Source organism: Atractosteus spatula, chromosome 12 (assembly GCF_055471065.1).
Source record: "Atractosteus spatula isolate fAtrSpa1 chromosome 12, fAtrSpa1.hap1, whole genome shotgun sequence".
NCBI classification, from domain to species: Eukaryota; Metazoa; Chordata; class Actinopteri; order Semionotiformes; family Lepisosteidae; genus Atractosteus; species Atractosteus spatula.
Window position 1 is genome coordinate 22,948,036 of NC_142717.1, and position 26,169 is coordinate 22,974,204.

Sequence of the window (26,169 nt, forward strand, 5' to 3'; positions counted from 1 at the left end):
CCTAATGATGCAGAGGGGAATTGGGTTTTTGTGTCACACCATAATGGAAGCCCTTTGAATGAATTTTTCTCTTTCAATTCAGACTTTAAGGTCCATGTTTCCCCAGAGATGTCCAGCTTCAGCCAAACTGCTGTAATAAGTGAAATTGCAAGTGTGTCACAAGACAAAATGCCAGACCTACTGATTAAAATATGAGTAGCTCTGGGCAGAGGAAATTGTCTTAATTGTTCTTTTTAATTAATGTCATAAATCAAAATTCCCTGCAGGAAATGCATTCATATACTTCTAAGAGGCCTAAGACACATTCTACACACAATCGTTCAAGCGAAAGCTAGAAGAATTTAATAGCCTAACTTTTAAATGGGGAAAAAAGCACCCAAAGATTTTATTTGGTCACAGTGTATGCATTTTATGCATAAATTTAACAATGTGACCTTAAGGTTCATATCTTACTACTTAAAGGAAGAGGCCTTTGATCGGTAAGTTTGTCTTCAGAGTCTGAGCTAGGTCCTGAGTATTAAGTATGAGAGATATCATTACAGAAGTGCTTTTTACGTCACAAAACAGGCTTTCATTTCACAGAAAAAACTAAATGCGGAACATAATACAAAAAAACCCCAAAAATGCAGGAACACAGTTCACAGTTGGGTAATTGGTTAGCTGTATTTCACAGAAATGCATGACCAAAATACAAAACACTTCCTAAGCAAAGTTAGAAGGGATTTTATACCAAGTGTAATATGTGTAATTTTTTTACTGTGTGGAAAACAATATACAACCATTTGGTATTGAAAACAAAGAATAATTTTTTTCACCGCACCACTTAATTTACCACTGTTTTTTGAAAGAAGGCTTGTGTTAGAAATGGCTCACTCCTGTCAAAAATCATATTTTTATGGCACATTGTGGAATACGAATGTCTTTAAGAACTCTCTGGCAGGGTTGAGCAATCGCAGGCAAGCTGACTACATTCATTATTATTTGGAAAAACTGGTTCTAGTCAATTACTTTACTGTGTATACCAGGCCCCTTGGCAACTGATCACTCCCATACTTAAAAAAAAACAGGGCAGTTATTTTGTAATTAAATACATCCTCTTATCCAGGGTTATTTTGTCACCCAAGATACAGAACGCTGCATTTATCCCCCACTGAACGTGTAGAGAACTTAGTCCTGAAACCTACAGTAGAATGCAGCAGACCCAGTATCTGAGACTCACCCCCCTTTGGGGTGATTGATGTCCCAGCACTGCCAGACGCTGAGCTGAGAAACACACAGCCACTCTCTCACCGGCTGAGGGGGCTGACACTTAAGTAATTACATGCCCACCCTCTACTCTTCTCTCCCAGCCTTTCTCTAATGGCAGCTCATTGGACTTTAATTCCATTTTTTCCCCTCAGAATTAATTACCACTCTGACTGCAAACCTTGGCACCTATTATTTAAAAAAAAAACACAGATACCTGAAATATTTGTAGAAAATATTTTGTCTAAAATGCAAATAAATACCTTCAATTGTGACTGCATCTAATGTAGCCGAATATTCATGGATGGTTATAAGGGTGAAACTTCATATGGTGGACAAATTAACAGCTTATTAATCCAAAGCATGACAGAAAGAGAATCTAAAGAATGTAATCAGACCACTTTAACGAATTGGCCAGGTTACGGTTTTCATTGTTTTGTGGTCGTGGGTGGAAATGAGGGCGGCACAGGGGTGTTTTGGTTAGCACTGCTCCAACTGCTCCAGGGGCGCCGTATAAATGGCTGACCCTGCTCTCTGACCCCCAGCTTCTCTCCCTGTCCGTGTGTCTCATGGAGAGCAAGTTGGGGTATGCGAAAAGACAAATTCTTAATACAAGAAATCGTATATGGCCAATAAAGTGATCTTATGTTTGTGTCTGTGTGCCCTGTGATGGACTGGCATCCTGTTCAGGGGTGTACCCTGCTTTGTGCCCATTACTTGTTGGGATAGGCTCTAGCTCCCCTACAATACTGAATCGGAAGAAACGGTTAGAAGACGGACGGAAATGAGCTCAAACACACCTGTGAAATGGGGCCTCTCTAGAAGCTCATCTGGTAACGGGGCTCATGCGAATGCAGGCTGAACTCTACGATTACGGGTTCAAGCCTAGGAGATGTCACTAGCCAACTGTGACAGGGATAACCCAGGAGGGTAGAGGGGAGCTGGTTGGTCAGGGCTCTCTCGGCTCATCTTCCAATCAGCACTTAAACCTCCAGCACGGGGCTGTGGTGCCTGGGACAAGCCAAAAGACGAGCTACGCAAAGGTGGGCAAGTCGGAGAAGTCTGTCTGCACCTCCTCATTCTCCCGTGTGCAGTTGAAGGGTTTGTAGGGGCAGGCTGACACGTGGAAAATTTGTCAAAAATAACTGGAGATTCTGATTTTGTAAAACAACAACAGTTGTGGAATAAAAGGCTTTGAGCATCCGATCTGTACTTACAATTCTTCCACTCAGTAACTGAGGTCAGAGTTTTAATGTTGCTGCTGGTACACACAGTGCATTGTTATACAGGTAGTAATATGACTGAGTGGGGACCGAACTGGGATTTTCTGCCAGTGTAGGCAGCTGAGGGTCTATAAGCAGGGCTACAAACATGTCTATGCATCACTCAACTACCTGACAGTGCACTTAAAATCACAATCTGTCTAAGAAGACCAAACATTACAGTGAGCTCTTCAGGCTCCAGGACAGCTACAACCTTAAACATACACTTTCACTTTTTTTTTGTGCATCAAAAAACAGGGTTTTGCCTGTCTCCATAATCAGAGAGCTGTGCAGAGCCATTGAGCTCGGCAACTAACTAGGCTTTTTGAGGAAAAAGGAAATAAGGTGAGGTAGATACAGTAAATGTTCTGAAGCCTTTGCCGGATTGTTACACCGGTGCTATTGAGCTGTGATTGTCCAGCCCAGAGTCAATCTAACAGGAAGACACGAGGCTCCATAATACAGGTGACTGAGACATTCATATATATAACTTCAGTTATTGCAGAGTTCATGGCAGTCTATTCATTGTACGGATGTGTAAGCTGGAGTTGTTATAATGGAGAGAGAGTGTTGACTCTGAATTCTTTGTATTGCTTTCTCTCCATCCAGAGGCAACTTGTAATTGCTCTATGGTTAAGGCAAAGCCCCACATTATATTTTTTTTTAAATTGAACACAAAAATGTATTGATTAGTTAGGAGTAAGAGTTAATGTGCTCAAATAATTCTGATTTTAAAAAAGCTAGGGTAATGCTGATTGTTTACACTTACATGCTTTATTTTTAGGTCTTCCAAAAAGAAAAAAACTGTATCAATAATCTAAGCTTATTAAAGGTTAGAAAATAAAAAACTGCTACACTTGAAACTGTTTACTAATGTAAGCTTACTGTATGTTTTACATCATACAGTACAACTGAAATAACAATAATGATTCTCTATTACAAGCAGAGTGAGACAAAAAGGATAACAGTGGGAAGCTTTAGGCTCAGAGAAAATGCTATTTTTCCAGCTATTAGTTGAGAGAACATGCTTGTTCCATACTCTGTGCAAACAAACAACAACAAAGAAATTAAACCCTATGACTTTTTGACCCGCTATTTTCTTTCTCCGGCATGTCTCTTTGAGTGAGCGGATTTCTGTGACTAATTTCCAACACTTGGCCTACCAGACTAGACCCCAGACTAGAGCTCTTCCAACATAACCATCTGATTCATTAGCATGACAAGCATTTATTGCATAAATAACACATCTCTTTAGGCACATTATTACATTTATGCTGTGGTCCAGGGGTCCTAGATTTATATTCCTCCTAGGAAAAAAAGTAGCTTTATAAGTAGCACTCAGGAACCCCAAATCTCCTCTTCATCAAGTGTGCTACTGGGGTCAGAACACTGCATTCTCCAGCACCATACAGTTGAGTTAGTGCAGTGCCACTCTGTCTGAGCACACAAAGGGCATGGATAAGGCTGCTTTCAAGCATGGATTTACTGCCCCTTCTACATTAACCAGCTCTTTCGAAGGAGGAAAGTGCAATCACACTCAGCCTTAGGATGAGACCTTGAAACAAAAAATACAGAGACCTACCCTGGAGGTTCAATTAAGATACCTTCCTTCTACAGCATAACCTAGCCTCAGTCCCTCCAGCTCTAAACTGAACTTTCTAAACAGAAACAAAACAGGCTTTCCACTATTTACTCACATGACAATCAGCTAAACTTATGGAAAGAATAAGACTTTTCTGTGACCTTAGAAGGTTGAGATTAACCCATGAGCACTTAAAACGGGGGAATATGTCAGAGAGGCCAGTTCATGTCATATTAATTTGCGTTTTAATTTTGCAAAAAGGTTTTCAATAATGAATAGAGCTGTTGTATATTGCACTTCTGTAAATGTGAGAAGAAAGTCACACAGAAGCCAGTTTCGACAGCCCTAGCAATAGAATCCTAGAGGAAATACAGTGTGAACTTCATGTAAAATTTATGTGCAATTTCCATGAAAGTACAATCAATTTTACTCAATAACTCTTTGATGAGAGACCCACTTACTCTCCACCTTATTACATTAAGGTCACAAAAAGAAGACAATTTCAAAGTGCCTTCTGTTAGAACTACAGTAGTTGGCTTAGCTTAATACACTGATAGAGGCATGATCCTAGAAATTGTTTAAGGTTATTTGAGATTATTTAGGGAAAACCAAAATTACATGTCCACATGCAGATACCATGCAGCTTTAGGACTGTATGGGATTTTACAAGGTGGGATTTAATTTAAATGAATCCTGTTTTTTTCTGACCTGAAAATTACACAATGATAGCAGAACACCTACAGTACACAATCAGCATTTTTTAATTCATGAACTTGCTTTGTTCATCACAACTGTCCATCCTGAATTCTGTTTACCATACAAAAAAAAAAGATTTTCCATGCAGTATAGTCTACAGACACCTGATTAAGTTTGACCAATAAATACCTGAATAAAATTAATATATATTCTATGACATTGCATTTATAGTGATTATGAGAATAGTTATTTGTAATCAATTGCAGGCCCTTGATTGAACTAACATCCTCAAATATTAAGTCTTAAAGAAAGTTGAAAACTAGATCTGTTTACAGTAAGTATAGAAAAACAACATTCTTTATCAACTAAATCACTGAGAATTTCAGAACTGCACTGGATGAATGTTCACAAGACCCAGCTGCTTCTGAAGACTGTGTGCTAAAGGAGTCTGAAATGATCAGTCCACTAACAAAACACATGTACTAAAAAAACTTTAAAGAAGAAATAAAAATAATAAGCATTCTAACCAAAGAAACCAGTGGTTCTCAATCCTAGTCCTAGAATACTCCTCTCTCTGCTGGTTTTTGTTCCAGCTGGGCCTTTAATCACCAGTTGTAACTGCTACCAGTAACTGATCTGCTTGCGTTCTGCTTTTCTATGCACTCAGGGCTTGGTTTAAAAATACATTAAGTTACATTAATGGACAACTTCAGCATGCAGACATGTACCCTTTATGCAGGCTTTTCTCAACTTGGTAATTAAGACTCTGCTCCCTTTTTTCTGACGAAACAGCTCTTAACAGGTAATCATTTGATATCATCTGATGATGAACACGTACAGGTTGGAACGACACTATATGGTCCTTAATATAAAATATTCTCATGCTGACTCGTGAAGTACCGTAGACACCGTTTTCTCTACACTCTGTTTTGGCTTTGATACACTTAAAAGGATAGGTCATATTTCACATTCCAAGACCTTCTGGTTAGTGTGAGCCCAAGAGTATAAGAAAATCAAAATGCCACCCTGGTTAAGTTATTGCTGACATGTCAGTACAGAGGACGGCAGGTTGTGGTTTACTAGCTATAAGCCTGACAGCTATTGAGTGGTTTTTGTTTTTGTTAGAATGACTAATGGTGGGGAGCCGAACAAGGTCGCCCGAGCAGTCCCTCTCAGATATGATAAGCAAACACGGAAACTGGAGAGCACGGCTTTCCGAATACAGTATTGGAACAGGATATCATAGCAGGATACAAGACACTTTGGCGGACTGTGGTGTTGACACTGAAGAGGAATTCCCAGGTGCGTCTTCACATCCGCAGCCCAGAGTGTGGCCATGTGTGCTTCACGGCTTCGCGGCTAAAGTAGCCTTTCACTTTCCAATCCTCCACAAAGGAAAAAGACAAGAATTCAAATGGCGTCAACTGCTCTCTCTGACAAATAGGAAGGTTGACACCTTCTAAGTTTCAAATACAATAACGCTAATGCAAAAACAAGGTTAAAAATAGAACTACAAGTAAATTTGTACATAAAACTTCACCTTTCCCACTCTGAGGACAGCTCTCAGAATGGAGACAGCTACCTGCGTAAGATTATTACCTTCAATTTCAGATTAATTAATTACAGGGTATCCATGCGTCTTCTAGTTTGGTACTACAAACGCTTTGCGGTAAACAGCCAGTTAGTCGATTTCCTTTGTCATTGAGCAACCAGGTCAGGAGAAATCTACCCTGTTCTAAACCTAGTTTGATGGTATTAAAAACGAGGGATGGCAGGTCAACCCACCCACCCCCAGAAAAAACAAATATAACTGCAAACAGTGATCAATGGTCGCCAAGCTGATACTGTATATCCCTTTTCATGGGCAAGGATGTTTTTAGACACATATGGCTTCCTATGTGACTTCCAAAACAACCATGACATGTGCACTTTGTAAGCAGTTAAAAAGATTTTGACTCAGAAGTTGAAAAAAAAGATATAAAGTAGGTCAAAGGGAAGACCATAATGTCCCTTTGTGTTCTGCAGTAACCATGAACCTATCTGCACTCTTTATGGAGTTGAAAGCTGATTTTTCATTTGATTAGAAGTTGGGGGCAGTATTTAAGGCTGATAAAATCACGTGACCAGTCAGCTGTATTTATTTGTGAACTATAATTCCAATAACCTACTACTTATCTGTGTTATTTCACGAGTGTAAAACAATCTAATATCATTTTACTGCATTACATGCATTACATTTAATGGGCATGAGGCAACCTGTTACATAGCAATTTGTTTGGATCAAAAAAGACATCCTTAGTCTATGTCTATTGCCTACCAGGTTTTGATCCAGTCAGCTACAGGTAAGTGCATTCAGAATGTTAAGGAAAATGAACACCATTTGAATGTTAAGGAAAAGGTAAAAGTTAATTCCCCACTGAGAAGCAGGAAGAAGAAACAGCTGTTGAGCCATCTGCAGGTAAGAGGGAGAGAGTGAAAGAGATATAAAAGCACAAGAGATCAAAAGATAGAGCAGGTGAAAATGGGTACAGAAAGGGACCAAAAATGAAGAGGCAGCATTCAACATCCTGTTCCAGCAGTGTATTCTGAAAGCTGTGTTCTCCAGTGTCTGTGTTTTCTTAGAGATGTTCAGTAGCCAGTCAGAGCTATAGCCATATTTTTTAAGTTAACCTCAAATGTTTTTCTTCTCATCCTGGCACAGAACATCAACCCCCAACGTCTCGCCATTGGACGATCCTTCTCCTGTCGATGTCGAAGTCCACCACATCTTCATTTTCGGCTTCTTTGACCTTTATGCTGTGCGTTTTAATTAGTACCATTCACTGTAATAAATCCACACGTGTGTTATATATTGACACTATCGGTAACAGATGCGTTAACACAAAAGAGTTATCATGAGACGCGTTGGAGCTCGTCAGCGGTCAGCGGCATGGCAGCCAGCTGAAGGCTCCTACAGGTACGTGAGCCACAGTTTGTGCCGCACAGCCAGATGGGTTTCAAACGCCACCTGTGGCAAAATGTCACGAGGCAAAAAAAAAAACAAAACATCACATCAGCTGCGTGAAGTGGCTTCCCGAAACTCCCCAAAAATATTAAATGCATAAAGTCCTGGAGAATACTTACATAAATAACAAGGAAATTCTGAAAAACCTCTCGATTTAAATAGAAGTGCTTAAATCCCAGTTATATTTTTGCCACATATGGAATACAATCTAGAGTTCAAATAAAAAAATGAAAGACATTTTAATTTGGCTAATATTTAATATTTCTTTTTCCTATGAATGGCTAGGCAGCTCTATATAAGCGTCACTTGCAGACAGGTGTCCCAGGTGGCAATAAATCATTTTGCAGACGCCTTTACCCAAGATGACTCAAAGGATCACATAGCGATTCAAATGACATAAAAATGATGCTGTACAAGACCACAGATTCAAAATTCAGAAATTAAACAGTAATTTACAATAAAATACATACAGAATGGAAGGCAAACAATATTCAAACTGCAAAATACAGTAAGATCTAACAAAGACATTGGACGTGCAGATCTGACAATGTAATGAACCCAATACTGGTCACCCATCTTGATGAACCTACCTTGTCTTCAAAACTTCGCAACATAGAAACCAAATTAAACCCTCACACAATGTTGGGCTTTTTGTTAAATCCAGAAACAGAGCTGCACTCTACCTGTCCAGTTTGATGCGGGCGAGCAGGGGCTCCAGCCAGCCCACAGTGCACTCGCAGTGGGCGTCCAGGAAGGTGATGACCTGCCCAGTGGAGATGGAGGCCCCCTTGAGCCGAGCTCTGATGAGGCCTGACCGCTGCTCCATCCGCACCACGCGCACCGGCACCTCCAGCTTCCGCACGTACTGTTCCAGCGGCCTCTTCAGGAAATCTGATGGACAGGCAGGTCAAGAAAAGAGAGTGGCTAACAGGGCCGGGCCATTTGCACTTCCACCCTTCCCTTGCACGGACGCTGAGCTTGGACGGCGCCCCCCTGGAGATGCGCTGCAGCAACACAGCTTTGCTTCATCAGTGAGACACGCCATGGCCTACATGCCAGGCTGCTCTACAGAGAGCAGATCAAACATGGACTCTGATGCTCCGCTGTTTGCTGGAAGGACTGCTAGACTTCTTAAAAAGGGTACAAGTCCAGCCAAACCGTCCAATAGAGTTGCCTCATCTTATTTGCTACATAAGGAAAGAAATTCAATATTTCTTTGTATTTTATCACTTGGCTGTCCAAATGCCAGAGCTGATATTCCACTTTGGCCAGTGTCTGAATCATTGCACAGAACAATACAGTATGTTCATATAACAATAACCACATACAGTGTGTTGCACAACCTACCTATAAGCACAGAACATTGTGAAGACACCAGTGTTGCCCATTGTCAGAGGCTAACATGAGTCTCGCATGCTTCTACCATAAGAAGCAAGATTTGCGCTGTTATTGAGCATTAGACCAGAAACAACTATCATTGGCCTTACTTGGTCCCTGCAAGACAAGGGTTACTGGGGTACAAAGTTATGAAACAACCCAACACCTTACCCTGAGAAACAGGACTGCCAGTGCAGATGCTGTAAACACGACAAATTAGATATCAGAAAACTCTGGTCAGCTTAGGAGAGTCAAAAAACCACAAAGTGAAAATAACACTTACCCTCATAAAATCATTAGGACATGACTGGAAAAACTAAAAAGCCTCACCGGTGTGCACAGCCTGAAAGGCTTTTTATTTTAGGAAAGAAATCAGAGAAGAAACAAGACAAACAAGGCTGTCGGAGACCCACATCTGCAGACAAGAGAGCTTGAATTTGATTTTACAGAGAATAATCTCTTTATGTCCAGAGAACAAGAAAAGAGTTATTAACATTAAACAATAGAAGTCTAGAATAATGCCTACAAGCTCTTTTTTTAACTTGATCCTAAGTGAACTTGGGAATCCCCCGATATTTCTGTAAGACATCAAGAATAAAAATCTTGTGCAATTGTACTAATGGGAGAAAAAAGTATTTTGTGTTTAGCTTCTGATTGCTAGCTACAGATAAACCTATAAAAAACATTCCGACATTGCAGGCTGGGACTTCCAGAAGTCAGTGTTATCTGAGCTGCAGCCTCCACACCTTTCTAAGAACAGAGGAACAATTCCTCTCAGTCTAACGCTCTTCATTAAGAAAACAAATCAGCCCAGACCAGAGGGATTTTCATTCTTTCTTTCTCTTTCATCATTTGGCTATCCAAACGTCGGGGACGATATGCCTTTTCTGCCACCTCAGCAGCGTCTGAACCACGGCGCGGAAACGAGGAGCACTTTGTCGGCCAAGTGCCCTTTTCGCCGAATGTGCAAGCAAAGCTCGATGTCTTTAAGAAGAGAGATAAACTGCAAGGACCTCAAAAAAAACCCCAACAAAACAGGAAAATAAGCAGGGAGTGGCTGTCGGTCTGTTAGAACGGCCCAGCTGTGAGGTGTGAGAATGGCGTTGATGTTACACATGAGTCTAAGAGCCCCTACAGTATATCTCTGGCCTCTGCCTGGCATTATTTCATTAAGTGAAATAGCAGGGGGACTGCAGTCTACTGGGTTGGCTGGATGGTAGACCAAAAAAACACAACTGAAACAGCTGACACTGATGAGAAGCATGGTGTGGTAACGGACGCACGCCTTTTACAACGCTGTTCCTCTAAGCGAACGGCAAATACATTTTCTGATAGCTGGCGGTTGCTTCATTCCATCAGCTTCTGCAGGGAACCACCACAGTCAGAGGCCGGCTAGCAAGCTGGCAGGCCGGCTCAGCGCAGCTCAGCCAGGAAAGATGACCCAAGGCATGTGAAGGAAACAAACTTCACAGATGGGGGTCCTAACGCGAGGCGTTCATGTGGTCCCCCGTTTTCCTCTGGAGACCCACAGCAAGAGGAATCTGGTGTCCTCTGACAAGCGAAACTGTGAGAAAAGTGACACAACGAGGTGACAATGCCTGCCTTGGGAGGCATTTTCAGTTAGAGGTCAGGGTCTGGCAGGCAGAGGGTTCAGTTTTCCACTGCGGGCAAAGCTGCTCTCTCCTTACTAAGATAATTAAATGGGCTGCAAGCCAACACGCCAACACATCTTGCCTACAATGAAATAAAAGAGCCAAGTCTTTAATACAGAACCTATTGATCCCAAAGTGCAGAGCACCTCATAGCCTCAGCACGACAGGCATAGAAACTCATATTAAGCCATTTGGGGGACTTTTGGCATATTTTTCATTTGTACAGAGCAATTTTTAACCTCTTGCAAAAGACAACCTTTGAAATGAATGGGCATATCTACTGAATACAGATTTAGTTACCCAGTACATCAAGATAAGTTTAAAAGTGAGATTTACACAGTAACATTTTGGTTACTGTTGTCCAGTACTCAGGTCTCAAGTCCTTCAACTTCCTTCTTTAGAAAGACTGCTTTCAAATGAGTTTTTATTAACCTTGGGCTCTGCTTCTTTTTGGCTGAGATTTAAAACTGCTTGCATTTTCAAACTTTAGATCCCAGAAACAGAACATGGTAAAAAATACAATTCACAGGCCAAGTAATTGAGATTTGCTCAGACGACAGGTGATGAGATGCTCATTTTCCTAATGTACAGCCTGCTACTAGTGCCATAATTTTATCTGGTTTTCCAACTTCCATTTCATGTTTTTAACCTTCTTTTACTTAATTACTAGCAGTAATCCCCAACACTTATTTCACTAAATAAGGTTTCATTTAAGTTAAAAAAGACAGACAATCTGAACACTATTAAAAAAGGTTTTCAGAATTAATGAATCAACAGGAGATCTCTGCACTGCATGATCCTGAAGCTCTTTGATTTGTCTTGTCCTTGATGCTTGAAACACCACATCGCACGAGAGCTTTCAGACATTTGTGTCACAGCCTCAGCTAATCTTGTATCTCATCAATAATAGACGAGACGAACTCAGAGATGATTTGCTCAGATCAACCATGGCTTTCAGAATAATCTCTCTTTCAATTTCTGTGTCTGAAGCAGAAACTCTGCAGACTGCAGTGAATGGACAGCAGCTTCTCTTGTGCATTCAAATGGGTGATCGGAAAGCACTGATTCCTGGAAGAGAAATCAATAGGAATTAAAGTACTAAGCCAGATGGTAAAGTTTGCAGGACCAGTAATACCAGCTTTCTTTTGCACTGTATAGGATGTCTATTTAAAACCTAGAAGCTCATAAGCCTGAGGACAGTCATCTTTCCTGTGTCCTCCTGTAGTGAGTCATTTCCTGTGGGTATCAGGACCTGTGCCAGCAACAGGTTTCTGAACAATAAACTTTTCATGTTTACACAAAAAATATCTGGGCAATTACATTCTAAAGCGTTACAAAATAAAATGTAATTCCCTCCAAACAGCTAACCAAAATCCTGCAAAATCCAAGTGCCTGAAGAATTAATTGCTTTGTTAAAAAATCATCTTTAATCCCATTACAAAAAGTGCAGATATATTTTTTAATTATCTTATCGTCTTTGATTTTTGTCTCGAGCAAAAGAGAGAGCAACACACTTAAAGGAATCTGAGAGAGGCAGGGTGGGAGATGAAAACTGCAATATAAAAGACAAGATGCTTTACATTTAAAAGGAAAAGGACCAGGAATAAGACAGCAGTTTGTGAGGATTCTCCACCACTTCCATCCCTCTCCCTGGACTAAGGGAAAAGAGATACCCAGCTTACTCTCACTCTGAGGGGACACTCATCCTGCGTTAGCAAAACAACCAGACCATCTATTAATAACGCCATTATTAAATGTATACAGAAATGAATTTTGGACAGAAAACAGAGGTGCTTCTATCACATATACGCTCAAAAAGGGTGTTCAAAAAATCCACCTAACTTAGCTCAGGATGGCCATTGACTGAGGTTTTTGGGAAAGAAGATTCATGAGGATTTTGATTACTTTTAATATCTCCTATTCGTACGTGTTAAATCTGAACCCTCGGGCATCATATGCGTCTTTGTCAATTTTCCCGTTTGCAATTTGTAAATGTGTGCTCTGAAAGATCATTACTGTACAATAGCAAATGTACATTTTTAGCTCTATCCAGTGTGAATCTGCGAGGGTCTGAAACCAAGAGGGTTTCTCCCCCTGCACAAGATGGCGGCGCCTGGATCACAGGGGATTTGACAGGACCCCAGCGATCACTGGAGCAGGATCAGCTGCTAGAATCTGTGCCTCTTTTGTGGACCTGCACAAAGCCGCATCACAACAGTTATCCCTTGCTATGTGCCGATTTACTTTACGAGATTTCCTTACTGAATTTTCTCTTTCTCATCCTACTTTGCGCACCTCCCAGTTTTCAGCATCTGCCAGCTCAAGAAGAACCCGTGGGCTGTGAGCGTGCCGACTCGAGATGTGTCCGCAATTTCTCTCACATTCTTAAGTGTTCTGCGAGTATTAGTGTAGATGATCTCATTGGGATTTGATAGTTCTTCACATCTAACTGTGGAAAGAAGTTCTAGTGACAGGGGCAAAAAAGTGACAGTCATTGGTTAAATAATCATAAATTAATTCAAATGTGCCCTAAGCATTTGACAAAAGATTAATAGTAATAGCGCTGTTGATTGTTTGGCATGAATGAACATTTATTACAATGTACAAAAGAAAGGAAGCTATCAGAGTGAGTATAAGCAGTGGAACAGAGACGCCACTTAAGGTTTTGTACCTGCCACTTGACCTGACCTGGACGGCATCACCACTTTAAAGGTATGAAACGCATTTAAAAAACTGTCTATACAATATTATTTCTAAAATGTTTTTCTTTACTCTGACACTAATTCATTTATTATTGGTGTAAAATATGTTTAATGAATTTTAATAGTTGAATTGCAACTAAAGTTCCCCTAACCTTTCTCTGAAAGGTTTTAACTTGTGCAGATGGCAAGGGATTACTGTACTAAAGGACCTTCGTCGTTTACTGTATAAAATAAAACATCCTGTAGTAATATATTAACAAAGCTGTACAGAACACTGTATATAGAAGGTATAAAAACACGTGATTGGATCACATGGGGCGAGCTTGGTCCGCAGGGGCAAGAACTCGACGAACATCAGGCAAAGATAGACGGCGAGGAAGGAGTTGTAACGGAGATGTTCCTGGGCACCAAAATGCTAAAGGAAAGCCTCAGAGGTCTTTCAGGCACTCTCAGACAGCGACTCTGGATATCGCGCACGGCACAGGGGAGGAGGGATTAACGCTGTGCGGCTTCACCGTACACGAACAGCTGCTTTCTGAAGGAAGAGACCGGTGAGGCCTGCTCACTGACAAAGAAGCTGCTGCTGCCCCCGGGGAGGACTGAGCCCAAGCCAGGTCTGTCTTCCCAGCGGCAGGTCCCCCCCCCCTTGTATGCCGCCCCCTGCTGGAATGAGGGAAACGCAGCACCAGCGGCGGCTCTCGCTGGCGAGAGTCGGTCACTTCAATGGAGGATTTACCTGGATTTACTCGGGGGCGGCATCAGCATTGCTACCTCACACTGCTGGGGCCCTGGTTCAATTCCTGGGGTGCTATCGGCGTAGAGTTTTTATTTGTTCCCTGTGTTTGTGTGGGTTTCCACCAGATGCTCCTGTTTCCTCCCACAGTCCTAAGACATACTGGTTAAGTTCACTGACTTATGGGAACACAGGCCACGGCGTGAGTGTGTGTGCAGTCTGGCTCTGTCCTGTAATGGACTGGTGTCCCATCCAGGGCATATGGCTCCGAGTGAGGCTTCCCCCTCAACCCTGTATTGGATAAAACTGTTAGAAAATGGATGGATGCAACTGTACTTCTATCGCACTGTGTTGAATAATGATACCCAAGGAAGCGTTCGTACAGTAAGTAACCCCAATAGGAATGCTTTCCATATAAGTAATGTTATACTGTAAGTGCTCTAGTTAACTCTGTTTTTGAATCTCTGGAATCAGTTAACAGTGCTAATTGAGGTACCGTGGCATACAACGTTTTCAGTTCTTAAGTGTTAAATCATTATTTTTCACCCTTCCAGCATTCCAATACAAGCCAAAAGTTTAATCACTGATGTTTCCTAGCCCTGAGAGGGATTAGTGTTTGAAAGCAACATAATGCTGTTTGGCTGCAATCTACCATGTAATCACATTTTACGTGTTTTTATTTAGTATAAATAAAAGTTTCCGTATTTATAATAGAACCATCAATCATTGCAGTCTCTTTGAATTTTTGAAAAAGAAAACATCCAATCAAACCTCTCATCAGAGAAACTCTCATCTGTGAGTCATGGTTGCAGGTAAATGACAAAGTGCGTCAAACACAAATCAGCAGGGAGATTAAGTTCAAAGGAAGCAGTGAAACCAATTTGAAATGCAGCTTTTCTTTTCTTTCATTTCAAATCCACATTTTTATTTTCAAAATTAACACAATTCAGATCAGTCTCTAAAGCTCTCTGTCAGACACAGGGGTGTGGATACAGAGGAATCTCATTACGGTTTCCTTCCAAAACGGATGACAACACAGCCATGAGTTGACGAGCAAACCGCGATTATTCTTCCGAGAAAACTATGCTCTTTGAATGTTATAGATAATGACTTTATTCTATAAAACTTTTATTGAATCTCTTCTAACATTCACTGTAGTAGCCTGGTTTTATAACCTGAATATATGAAATAAAACAGACTGAGCAGAACAGTGAAAGTACTGTAGCAAAAGTATCGTCAAACAACAGATACAGCTGTTAGACATGTATACCAAACTAATAGTGTTGAAGGCCAATATCAGGACTGACTGCCATGACCACCCATAGTACAGTGAATGTGAGCCCCTTCCATTACGGCATCAATTTAAACTACGAAGATTTAAAAATAAAACAGAACTAAGTTATCCTTTATTCCCACAGGTATTAACCTCCTTAATATTGGCAACTGATTGTATGTCAACTTATTTGTGTTTTTTTTTTTAATTGTGAAGATTACTTAAGATGCTAACTTGCTCTTCTCGTCTTACGCATTTACTTTACTGTATGTTTCTTATTGGTTAAGGGGTTTAAGTTGTGTTAATTGCATAGTGTATTGTGTTGTGTCTTTCACCTGCCTGCAAAAAAAAAAATTCCCATCTGGGACAATAAAGTAAGTCAGTCCAGTAAACATGGGCTCAGAGTTGAGCCAGTCCACCAGTCTCAATAATACATTTTCATTTTAAGAGCATCCCTGTAGTAACGTTATTTGTGACCTCTTCCTATCTTCCTCATCAATTCCATGGCAAGATTATTTTCCCACTTATTCAGGCCTGGAATTGAAGCTTGTGCGCCATCCCACCATTGGTGAGTAAAAATCACTCACAAGGCAAGCAGGTCTTTCGTCAAAGTCCACCCAGGAGGCCGATTCAAAAGGCTCAGTTCCTGAAATGGTATTAACTGACCACATCATCAATCTGTCACCTGCTGCACAGCTGGCACAATACCACTAATCAATCTGATTTGGAAAGTGAGGTTAACATGACTTAATTGTGTGTCTGCTTAGCTGGTTCCCTTTTAAGAAAATTCCAGATCTGGAAATAAGAGGCAATCACAACTGCAGTTTTTATTTTAAAATATTTTTTTAACTGCTTATTATTGGGGAATCTACATTTATTTGTGCTAACCTCCATGAATGCGAAGGTAACAATATCTCCCTTACCACTCAAGACACAAAAAACAAATCAATTCACTGTGCTCTTTTGATTTTGAAGAACTCAATACATTTACCCTTTCCACATTATCCTTGAAAAAGACAATAACCTTTTCTTCTCAACCCTTCCTACTGCAGAGATTGGAGATATCGCGTGAACCCTGCGATAATAGCTTTGTTAAATCTCAGGCAAGCAATGTGGTATTTTCTTTTCAACCTTTGCATTAAAAGAAGAAAATGCCTCCTGTCAAGACCACAGTAATTAAAAAGAAAACTTTCCGAAGTCTCATAAAGGTTAACATAGAAGATTTATTCATTCTAATTATGCAACTACAGATCTGCTAAGGCTATAGGTATGCTTTTCAGAGTTCAAAAGATTCACCTTGAAACTATACATAAAGATGTGTGCTGCAGAGAGAGATGGTTGAGAACAGTCTCTTTAACAGTCAAAAACTGTACTTCCCACATCTTACCTTGTGTTCTTAATATTATTTCTTGATGTTGTGCTTAAGTCACCAGAAATATCTTCTAAAACAGCCACTTCCAGGATGAAAGCCGGGCATTAAGAGGGGGATATGACCCCTGTTTTACAAAGCCTTCAGTGCAGTATACTTCACTAGCGGGCTTTGGAGTACTGTGCAGCACTAACTCACTCCTCTGAATTTATGAAAGCAGGTCCTGGAGAAAACTGAGCATTGCCAGGAAAGAGGTTCTCTCAGCATAACTACTGAGCAAAAGGCAGACAGTAAAACATACGACTGAGAAGATAAAGCACTTTCAATGGTTTGGAGGATTAAAATAAATATGGAACTTTTGTCAAGGAGACAAGTACCACACCTGGTGTGCATTCTTAACAAAGAGGGCTCTCTACTGTTTCTGTCCATTTGGTGACTGAAAAGCAGACAGATGATAAACAACACTCACTGATAAAAAGTGGAAAACCCAGTCAGAGAAGGTTTATGGGTCGTTCTTGATGTATAGGAGTCTCATTCACTGAGCTGTCCCACAGGATGAATAGTCCTGTAACAATTCCTTTCAACACAGTAAGTTCATATTTTAATACTGACCTGAAAAGCTCTGAGCCAAACCGTTTGACAGTAGCGAGTCATCAATCAAACACCCTGCCAGCTTCCACTTGACAGGAAAAGAGAGCTTATCAAATCTTTGATTCAAAAGCAGGCACAGAGCCTCTCCTGCCTCTCATCTCAAGAGGGTTTCTGACATGTCTGAGAAGGAAAAACTGCACTGCGGTTTATAAACCAACAACATCAGATCAGGACATTAGCGTCAGCAGCCAAGGAACAAGAAAGTCGGGGCTGTTTAGAAAACAATTTGTCAAGAAAATATACTTTGAATTGCCCCCACAGAATGCATACATCCCTGACAGCCCTTGAACTGGCAGGAACTGGGGACAAACGTACACCGACTGACTTGAGGGCAGCTGCTTGAGTGTAGAGATTGTGTGCTGTACCAGGCAACGACACTGAATTTAAGAGTCAAATGGACAGTAATGAATTGGTACAAACCACTGCCTTAAAAAAACAATTACATACCGGACCCGGAAATGCAATCGTTTTGAATGAATCATGTCAATGGAAAAAGGCTGGGTCTTGCATAGGTGCACTTATAGCTGACAGCTTACGAGTGGAGATTACATCACACTCCTTACTGTGTTACACCCAGGGCAACCCCTGGAGAGTCGGCATACACCTTAATCTGCCTTGGTGGGCATTCAAAAACAAGCAGCCACTACCCTGAGGTACTGTATGACTCACTAATACACATGACACTGTGGATGCTCAAAACAAAATAAATCCATAAAATAAATCTTTCTGATTTCAGTCTGCACCACCAAACTGATTAGTCTAGAAAGTTCTTTACCATCAAAAACTATGCATGGATTGCCTGTTTTGAACATTCAACTAGAGCATCACACCCATTCTTCTGTACTCTCAGCTACACACTTGCTATATGTTTTAATGAGAGAACAATATTTTCTATTTTGGCCAAAAATGACAAACAGGGTGATTGCTGTAGAAAGAGATTTTGTTCAAAAGGTTACTCGAAAGATTGGCTGCATACAGTACAAATGATAAACTAGCTCTTCTCTTTCCTAATTCTTACGAACGCTGAGAAAAACTACAAAACACTGTTGGGACTGGATAATAGAGTCCACCATCAACAAAACTAAACAAAGAGAATAATTTGAGTGATATAAATTCTTGTTCATGATCCACCCTGAGCCAGTTAATTTAGTTTAAGAAAGATGATAAAGGCTCTTTGAAGGCAGAAACAAAGAAGCGTGGCTATGATTTTAACAGTCGCTCTTCTGTCCTACACCTCCACATGCTTATCAAGCTAAGATAAGAGGATAAGAGAGAGTCCAACATCACTGTTTAAAATGTTAATACGGTCCCACTTGAACACCGAGAGCCCTTCCAGCATTTCCAGTCACTTTGATCCCTGAATGTAGAAAGAAATCTGACAGCCGACCCTGATGAGAGCACCTTCACTCAGGACAGCTATTTCTGAGCTGCGACAATGGTTCTGAATTCCTAATGAGGGTCAGCACGGTGAATCACTGCTCACTTCTCCTTCGACACAGGACACTGCACGCCGGGCTGATTCTGTTTATCTCACTGAACATCAGCCTACTCTATGTCAGCTTAACTCATGCAAACTCATGATGCAGAAATTCTTACCAGACATCCAACTCCCTGGACCACAAGATGCAAACTTTGTTTTTCCTTCTTCCTACTGTAAAACCAGAGGCGGCCAACCACCTCTGATGTTGGTAAAATCGCCATCCTTTATTCTACTAAATATTGAATAATGCAGGAGGAAGTGGGGTTCAATGCCATCAAGTGATGTAAGAATATGGACCTCAGGATTCAAGGTCTGGACATGGAAGACTGTTATCTGCCTAAAATCATCACCCGCTCTGTGGTGTTTAATTGTTTAAACTAAAAAACAACAGCTTTAATCAGGCAATAAAGAGATCATCTGGAACAACATGCAGAAGATCTTAGGCTTTTAAGACCCTAAACCGTCTGCTTACAGCCAGTGATAAAAAAGAAGATTGTGTGCTCTTATTCCAGCTGTCATTTCTGAGTGGTCAGTGTTGGCTTTTCTCTCGGGCCCTTAGAGTATCTCCTGTGAGAGGTTTCTCCTGAGAGACCCGCATCAGACAATCTGCTTCAGTTCTGATGGCTTTTAGTGGTGCGCATCAAGATACTAGTTTTATAGGTCAAGAAAAAATGAAAAAAGTAAACTGCAGTGCGCTGTAAGAATGACAATTAAAAGCCTTTTTAAAGCCATAAAAATTGTAAAAATGAGAAAGCAGACAATTCTGGAAGACACGAGCAACAACTGAAGCGAGACAACTGAAGAGAGTGTCCCAGCAGAACCTTGTGATCCCAGCTTTATTGTTTAAGCCCAGTTTTTCCCTTTTTGTCTCTTATCATGCCCAGACTAATCCAGTTGGAGCTGCTCTTTCCAAAAGCTGTGGAATTCTCATTAACCTCTTTTCCTCCCTGTCACAATCTCCCAGCGCAGCTCTCTGCACACCAGGCTGACAGGCAGAAGGGCTCAGGCTCGGAGACATCAACTACAGTTCAGCCTCCTAACATGAAGGGCACATATCACTTGATTTGCTTAATTGTTTGATGTCTATATGCACTTCACACATCAGTAAAATCCCTACAAACTATCTGAAGTTGAACAACAGACCCGTGCCTAATACAGTGCAATTGTCTAAGTAAGCACACATAAACTCCTACACTTAAACACTAAATTTCCCCTGAAAGATACTCAGGCTTTGGCATTACCTGTCAGTAAATGCACACATAAGTTAACTAGCAAACAAGACGCTGCCCTAAAACACAAATTACTGTACATGCAGACTTGTAGCTATAAACTCTGAAAATGTGTGGGAAGAATTGTCTTCGTTTTCATTTGCTTGAAGCTGCCTTAGCAACAGGACGTCAATGGAGAGGCAAGGTGTCATTCACAAGGACATTTTACAGGAAGTAATTAACATGAATTTACACACATTGCTCCCAATAGAATGGCTGACAAGCACTATGCCGGCTATGTTCCTACTGCATCTGTCCTGCAAACAGCAACTGCCCTCACTCAACTCACTAGTGATCACGAGTTATTTTTGCCAGCAAATTATCTTTTTTAATTCAAAAACGTGGATTAAAGCTACACATCCAATGCTACACTTGAAAGATCATACTGCTGACATTCTATGCCGGTCTGTCCCTTTGTTTATCAAAAATTTCCTACAGTAGCAATGGTATATAAATTCAGAAATCACAAACTCTATCAGCATGTCCAATACAAAAAAAACATAACTATACAGACGACTACAAATTAACATACTCAGAATAATAAATATTTTACGTATCATTTTAATTCAATGCCCTGTATTTCCTAAAATATTAGCTGAATTTATATTTAAAAAGGACAGTTGGCCATTTATTGTGCACCATGAATAAATGTGATTTATAGCTGTTATGATTACATGATCTGCTGACTTAATTTAAATAGTCTCTGAATGTCAAGACCAACATATTGCCTCATCTCACTATACATCACGAGAGAGCAACCCAGCAGGGCCATAATATTTATTATGCCACATAATGTAACAAGACTCATGTTCTATAACTTTAAATGATCATTATATATCTATCAGGAAGCACTCTCCTCTGAGGGAGAGAGCCAGAGAAAGGCTCAGACATTCTGCTCTTCGGCTTTCAAGTCCAATCAGATTGCAGATGGGGCTCACGTGAAATGAGCAGACTGGCACGACGCCAAATCAATCCGTAATAAAAACCATAACGAGTGACCTATCTAACACAGAAAGAGAGCGGGGGCAGACTTTTTTGGCTCCGCTGCTAATGAGGTACAGGGAGGTTAATGTTTCAGCATTTTCAATATTTACCCTCCAAAAAGCAAATAAGTACTTCAGATAAGAAGCTGATATGAAACACTATCTGTGCCCACCAATCTGCATGGTGTGCCCTTGACTTCTCTCCTGCCTCTGCTGTGAACACTTCGGTGCCGATAGCCCAGAAGGGCATTCTTCAGATACCAGAAAGCTCCAGTGGACGCCAGCTGGAAGACATCCAGTTTCGAGCAATCAGCCAAAACATTATTAGAAAAATAACAAAATAGTTACAAAGAAACTCTGTCTTTCTCTAAATAAACTGCACCACAGCTGAAAGGCATTTAACTTCTGAACCCAAACTGCATTTAGTTCAATCGTGTACTTTGTGTTAAATCCCTATTCACTTGCTTGAGTTTTTTGCTCCCTCAATCACCTTAAACATCTGTGTGTGTTTACACTAGAAGCCGACAACACAATAACAAATTTATCGCAAAGGTTCTGTGTGTCCCCAAGCACCAAATGATACAGAATGTTTTCAGCACAAACAGAATTATGGTCTTCGGTTTTAACCTCTTCTAAGGTACAGTATGGAGCTTAACCTGTTCTCAACCATGAAAGATTTTTTTTTTTAATGCTGTTGGTGTTAGATTTGCAAACATATGCAGTCCTTAAAATTTATGTGAAGAATGCTTAATTTTGTAACCGCAACAGTTAATTTTGGAGACACGGGTCACCGAGGGTAAAGTTCATCGGCCAGAGCTGTCATATGACAGGATCACCCGATGAAAAAACACCCGTACAGTGCAAAACTGTCTAATCATTCCTCGAAGATGAGCAGGAATCCTCAGCTTCCACTCTGGCCCCAGTACTGTTAAGAGAAGGACTTCCTGAAGTACACACAAGAGTATGTGCAATAAATGTACCGGATATGAACTGGACAGGGACACCTATGACAGACACTACCCATCCCCACCTTCACGCTGAGGAGTAGTAAGAAGAAAACCGATTTGTAGGAGAAAATGACATCCAAAATAAAGAGGAAGCAGCTATCCCGCCAAAATTTCAGACAAGATCAAGGAAATATTTTACCTATTTTATAAATGTCACAAGCAAGGATATATATGGTTTATATTTTTTTATTAAAAACATAAGTAACAAGGGGGAAAAGGTCAGTAAGGGTTCTGTTGGTTGGCTCCCTTCATTCAGTGTTTGGCAAGCTGAGCCCTGTCACACTACAGTATGTGAAGAGACTCTATTAAACAAAATGGTACAAACCTCAGTTTGTTTCTGGAGCACAATCTTTCAGCTAAATTATTATACTTAAACATAAAGTGAAGTTCTGTACTGAGTGTTTTGTTTTCCAAAACATTCAAAATTTCTAATTCATTTTTAATCGTATGCCCACCCAGTTTGCAATCGCCAATTGTGTGTCTGCGTCTCGGCTCTTGGCAACGATTTTTTTACGCATGTGGGGAGCATGAGGAAGAGCAGGCAAGACGCCTCTGACCCATCTACTCATTTAGCGACAAGAAAGGTCAACAGCAACTTCCAGGGGCTCGGTGCCAACTGGAGGAGAGGTGCATCTTTCATTGACACTACCACAACCTGGGAGTACCACAGAACTGCAGGCTTATCTGTTTTGCCAAGACTAAGTAGGTCAGTCCGCTTTTCAGGCCATAAAGACCCATGGGGAATGGGGGGCAAGGGCAACCATTTTCCTTGACCATCCGACGCTAGGGGTAGAGGTGATGTGGTCAGCATCACGCTCCGGGCGGCCTATTACCCCTGGAAGGATTAACACCCAGTACTCATTTGGAAAGCAGGCTGAGTGGACCTGGGAGCCGTCTGGAAGGAATTAGAGCAAGCTACATCACTTGCCTCTATCTGGGATTGGACGCGGGACCTTCCGGTCAGGAGCTAGACGCCCTTGCTGTCTGAGCTACCACGACTCCCTGTTTTGCCAAGAGTAGAACCAATATCAAGACTATAACAATAATAATACCAGCTCTGCCCCTGACGGCACCGAGCTAATTGAAAACCCGAGAGTGGTGCGGCACTCGTGCCCTGGATCACAGAGCTCAATCTGCACTCAGAACCAGAGTCTTCATCAGCTGAGCAAAGTGCTTTTTAAGCCCCTGAGAAGTTAAACCAGTGGACTTGCTGAGAGAACACTCAGGCCCAGTGCGATCTCTTCACCTCGCACATGGCTAAGCAACAAAAAAATGCATTCACAACACTGTGTTTAAGGCATTCAACACAAAATTATGATTATTTTCCTAGGCAATATGCACAAAAATAAGGGATTAGTGTTCTGTGCAAAAAGGCTCCCTTGCAGCTTTCAGCAGTACGTAGTATGTAGTACATAGTAGCCAGGTCTCTGCTTTTTTAACACGCTCCTGAGGACGTTCAGCTGGGAACAGCACAGTGCTGCCACAGATTCCTGATGACAGAGGTCTACAGGGAGCACAAGTCTGCCAGTGATGAAATCCTCAAAAACAGCACAGTCTTATTTTATACAGAGGTGTAATGCACATCAATTAATCATAGTAGGAACACCCTATTATGAAATTGTTTGAAGTATAGCAGCCTATTTTTTAAAGAATTAACATCTTGGCAATCTCTTGCTAGGATGAATAAGAACATAAACTTTGAAGATGAAAAAATAGAATTAAGTTAACAAGATATTATTAATGAATGGATGATTTTTTAAAATAACATCTTGGCAATCTCTTGCTAGGATGGATAAGTACATAAACTTTGAAGATGAAAAAATAGAAATAAGTTAACAAGATATTATTAATGAATGGATGATCATGTTTCAAATGTACAATATATATTTATCTGCAACAGATCCAAATCAAGTTTTCAGACAAAATGATTGTATCCTGTGTCTCTGAGGAGAAGGGAAGACTCCCTGTCACTAACAGACAAGATAATTATAAGGTGTAATTCTTACAAGAGGTATTTTAAGTCATTTAATCTTTCAGCTGCAGAGCCTGTAATTTCACTGTGCAAGGAGTGACAGTGCTCACCAGGAGTCTCTCTTGTTTTCACAATTCACTGCAGCGACTGATCACAGTGGTGTTAGGAAAAATTTCACTGGCTGAATAATGTAGTTTGATTCCAATACAGGAAATAAAGATGCTGGGAACAGGTATTTTGGTGTGTTGTTACATTTGAACCCACAGAGGACCAAGCGAGTGTCCTACTGTATATTCTTTCAAGATGTAATCATAAACCTTCAAAAGCTCAAGAAGTCAAAAGCTAAATGGTACCTCCAAAGTATCAGTCTATTTTAATGCTCTTTAGCATCTGTTCAAATTTTTCAAAACATTAAGAATACTTTCAGTAAGTAAATAAAAAATGAGTCACCTCAAAGCTGAACAGCTTTTCTATAAGGGATCTTTTAACAGGGCCCTCTATGACAGCCTAAATTGTAAAGCTCACCCTAAATTACAGCCCATCTCTCTTCTAAAATATGAGTTTAAAATATTTGAAAGTAGGCTTGGTTGTATGATATTGTATAAAAGAAAAAACTGTTAATCCTTCATCTTTGTCCAAGAATACATAACTGCTCCCACCAGTTCTGGTACTTCCCATATACAGATTTTTTTATTCATGTGAGCTTTTTAATAACATTTTACACGTTGTAATGTTTGCAGCCCTGAAACCAAGACAATGAAATTTGTTTAGTTGGGGATTCACTCATGCTTTGGTATTGACTACTGTCTGCTTAGAAACTCTCCTATGGTACTGCCACATGGCTGCACCTAAACCTTTTCTGATGGCATGTACTCACAGTACTTTTTATTGATTGATGCTTTTTTTAAAACTGTCTCAATTAAAAGCATTAGTTAGACAAGGAATCCCTAGACTGCAGTATATAACCCTGCAGACCTGGGTCTCGCAGTACACTAACCATGCCTTTGACTTTCATGGGGTGCCAGAGAGCACAAGCTCACCTCTCTCGCTGGCATCGTCCACGAGCACCACTTCCTCCAGCAGGTGGCGAGGTGAGCGGTTGATGACGCTGCGGACGGTGCGCAGCAGGGTGCTCCAGGCCTCGTTGTGAAACACGATCACCACACTCGTGCGAGGAAGGTCATCTGGGTACAGCTTGTTCTTACAACTGTGGAGAAAAGACACGGCAGGGTCACGAGCTTGCACCACTTCACAATACATCCATCCCTCAATTTACACGTGCAATTCGCGCCTCAAAAACCATGCTTATGTGGAAAATGTGTAACCTTAAAATGAATCCCAAACAACTTTACAAGAGAATCCTCCGTTTCGTATCAGAGATTTAGAAAATCACCCAGCACTACTTAGTTTTTACCATAACACAGCCCTGAATCGTCAACATAAGAACACTAACTCATTCCCCTATTTATAGTACAGTAGTTCACAAAGTAATAATTATACCGGATGAAGTACACTTAATCATATTTAGACAGAATCAATTGTGTAAATATTCCAAGATCACAGACACACTGATGATCTGGGAGGTCACACTATGAGGATGGTGTTTTCCTTTCAGCTATGGAGGAACCTGCCTTCGTTGTGGCAAAAATCTATTTGTAAGTATGAAAAACAGGCATGAAAATGCCCACTTTATAAATAGCGCAGAGGGGTGGACCGCACAGATAGGAACAAAAACTAGACTTTGTCAACATGTCTGTCCAGATCAGAAAACACAAGGCTTTAAGCTTAACCTATCTTTGATATCTGACACTAAATCAAAGAGAGTTTATGATATTTTATAGCTATGCCATGTACACATTAATGTTACTGGAGATGGTGATGTGAGAGTAGTGGTTTGGACTTTGAACTCCTTA

The 26,169-nt window shown here is 40.8% G+C and overlaps 1 protein-coding gene across 4 annotated transcripts in view; it reads right to left on the reverse strand.

The window, feature by feature from the left end:
- Positions 1 to 26,169, reverse strand: part of galnt1 (UDP-N-acetyl-alpha-D-galactosamine:polypeptide N-acetylgalactosaminyltransferase 1) — a 205,530-nt gene that overhangs the window by 43,836 nt on the left and 135,525 nt on the right. For all 4 annotated transcript variants that reach the window (XM_088928676.1, XM_088928677.1, XM_088928675.1 and 1 more), the window contains 2 exons: positions 25,297 to 25,463; positions 8,473 to 8,680 (listed from right to left, as the gene is read on the reverse strand). In XM_088928676.1, the coding sequence (XP_088784802.1) occupies positions 8,473 to 8,680; positions 25,297 to 25,463 (375 nt within the window). The remainder of the gene's footprint in view (positions 1 to 8,472; positions 8,681 to 25,296; positions 25,464 to 26,169) is intronic.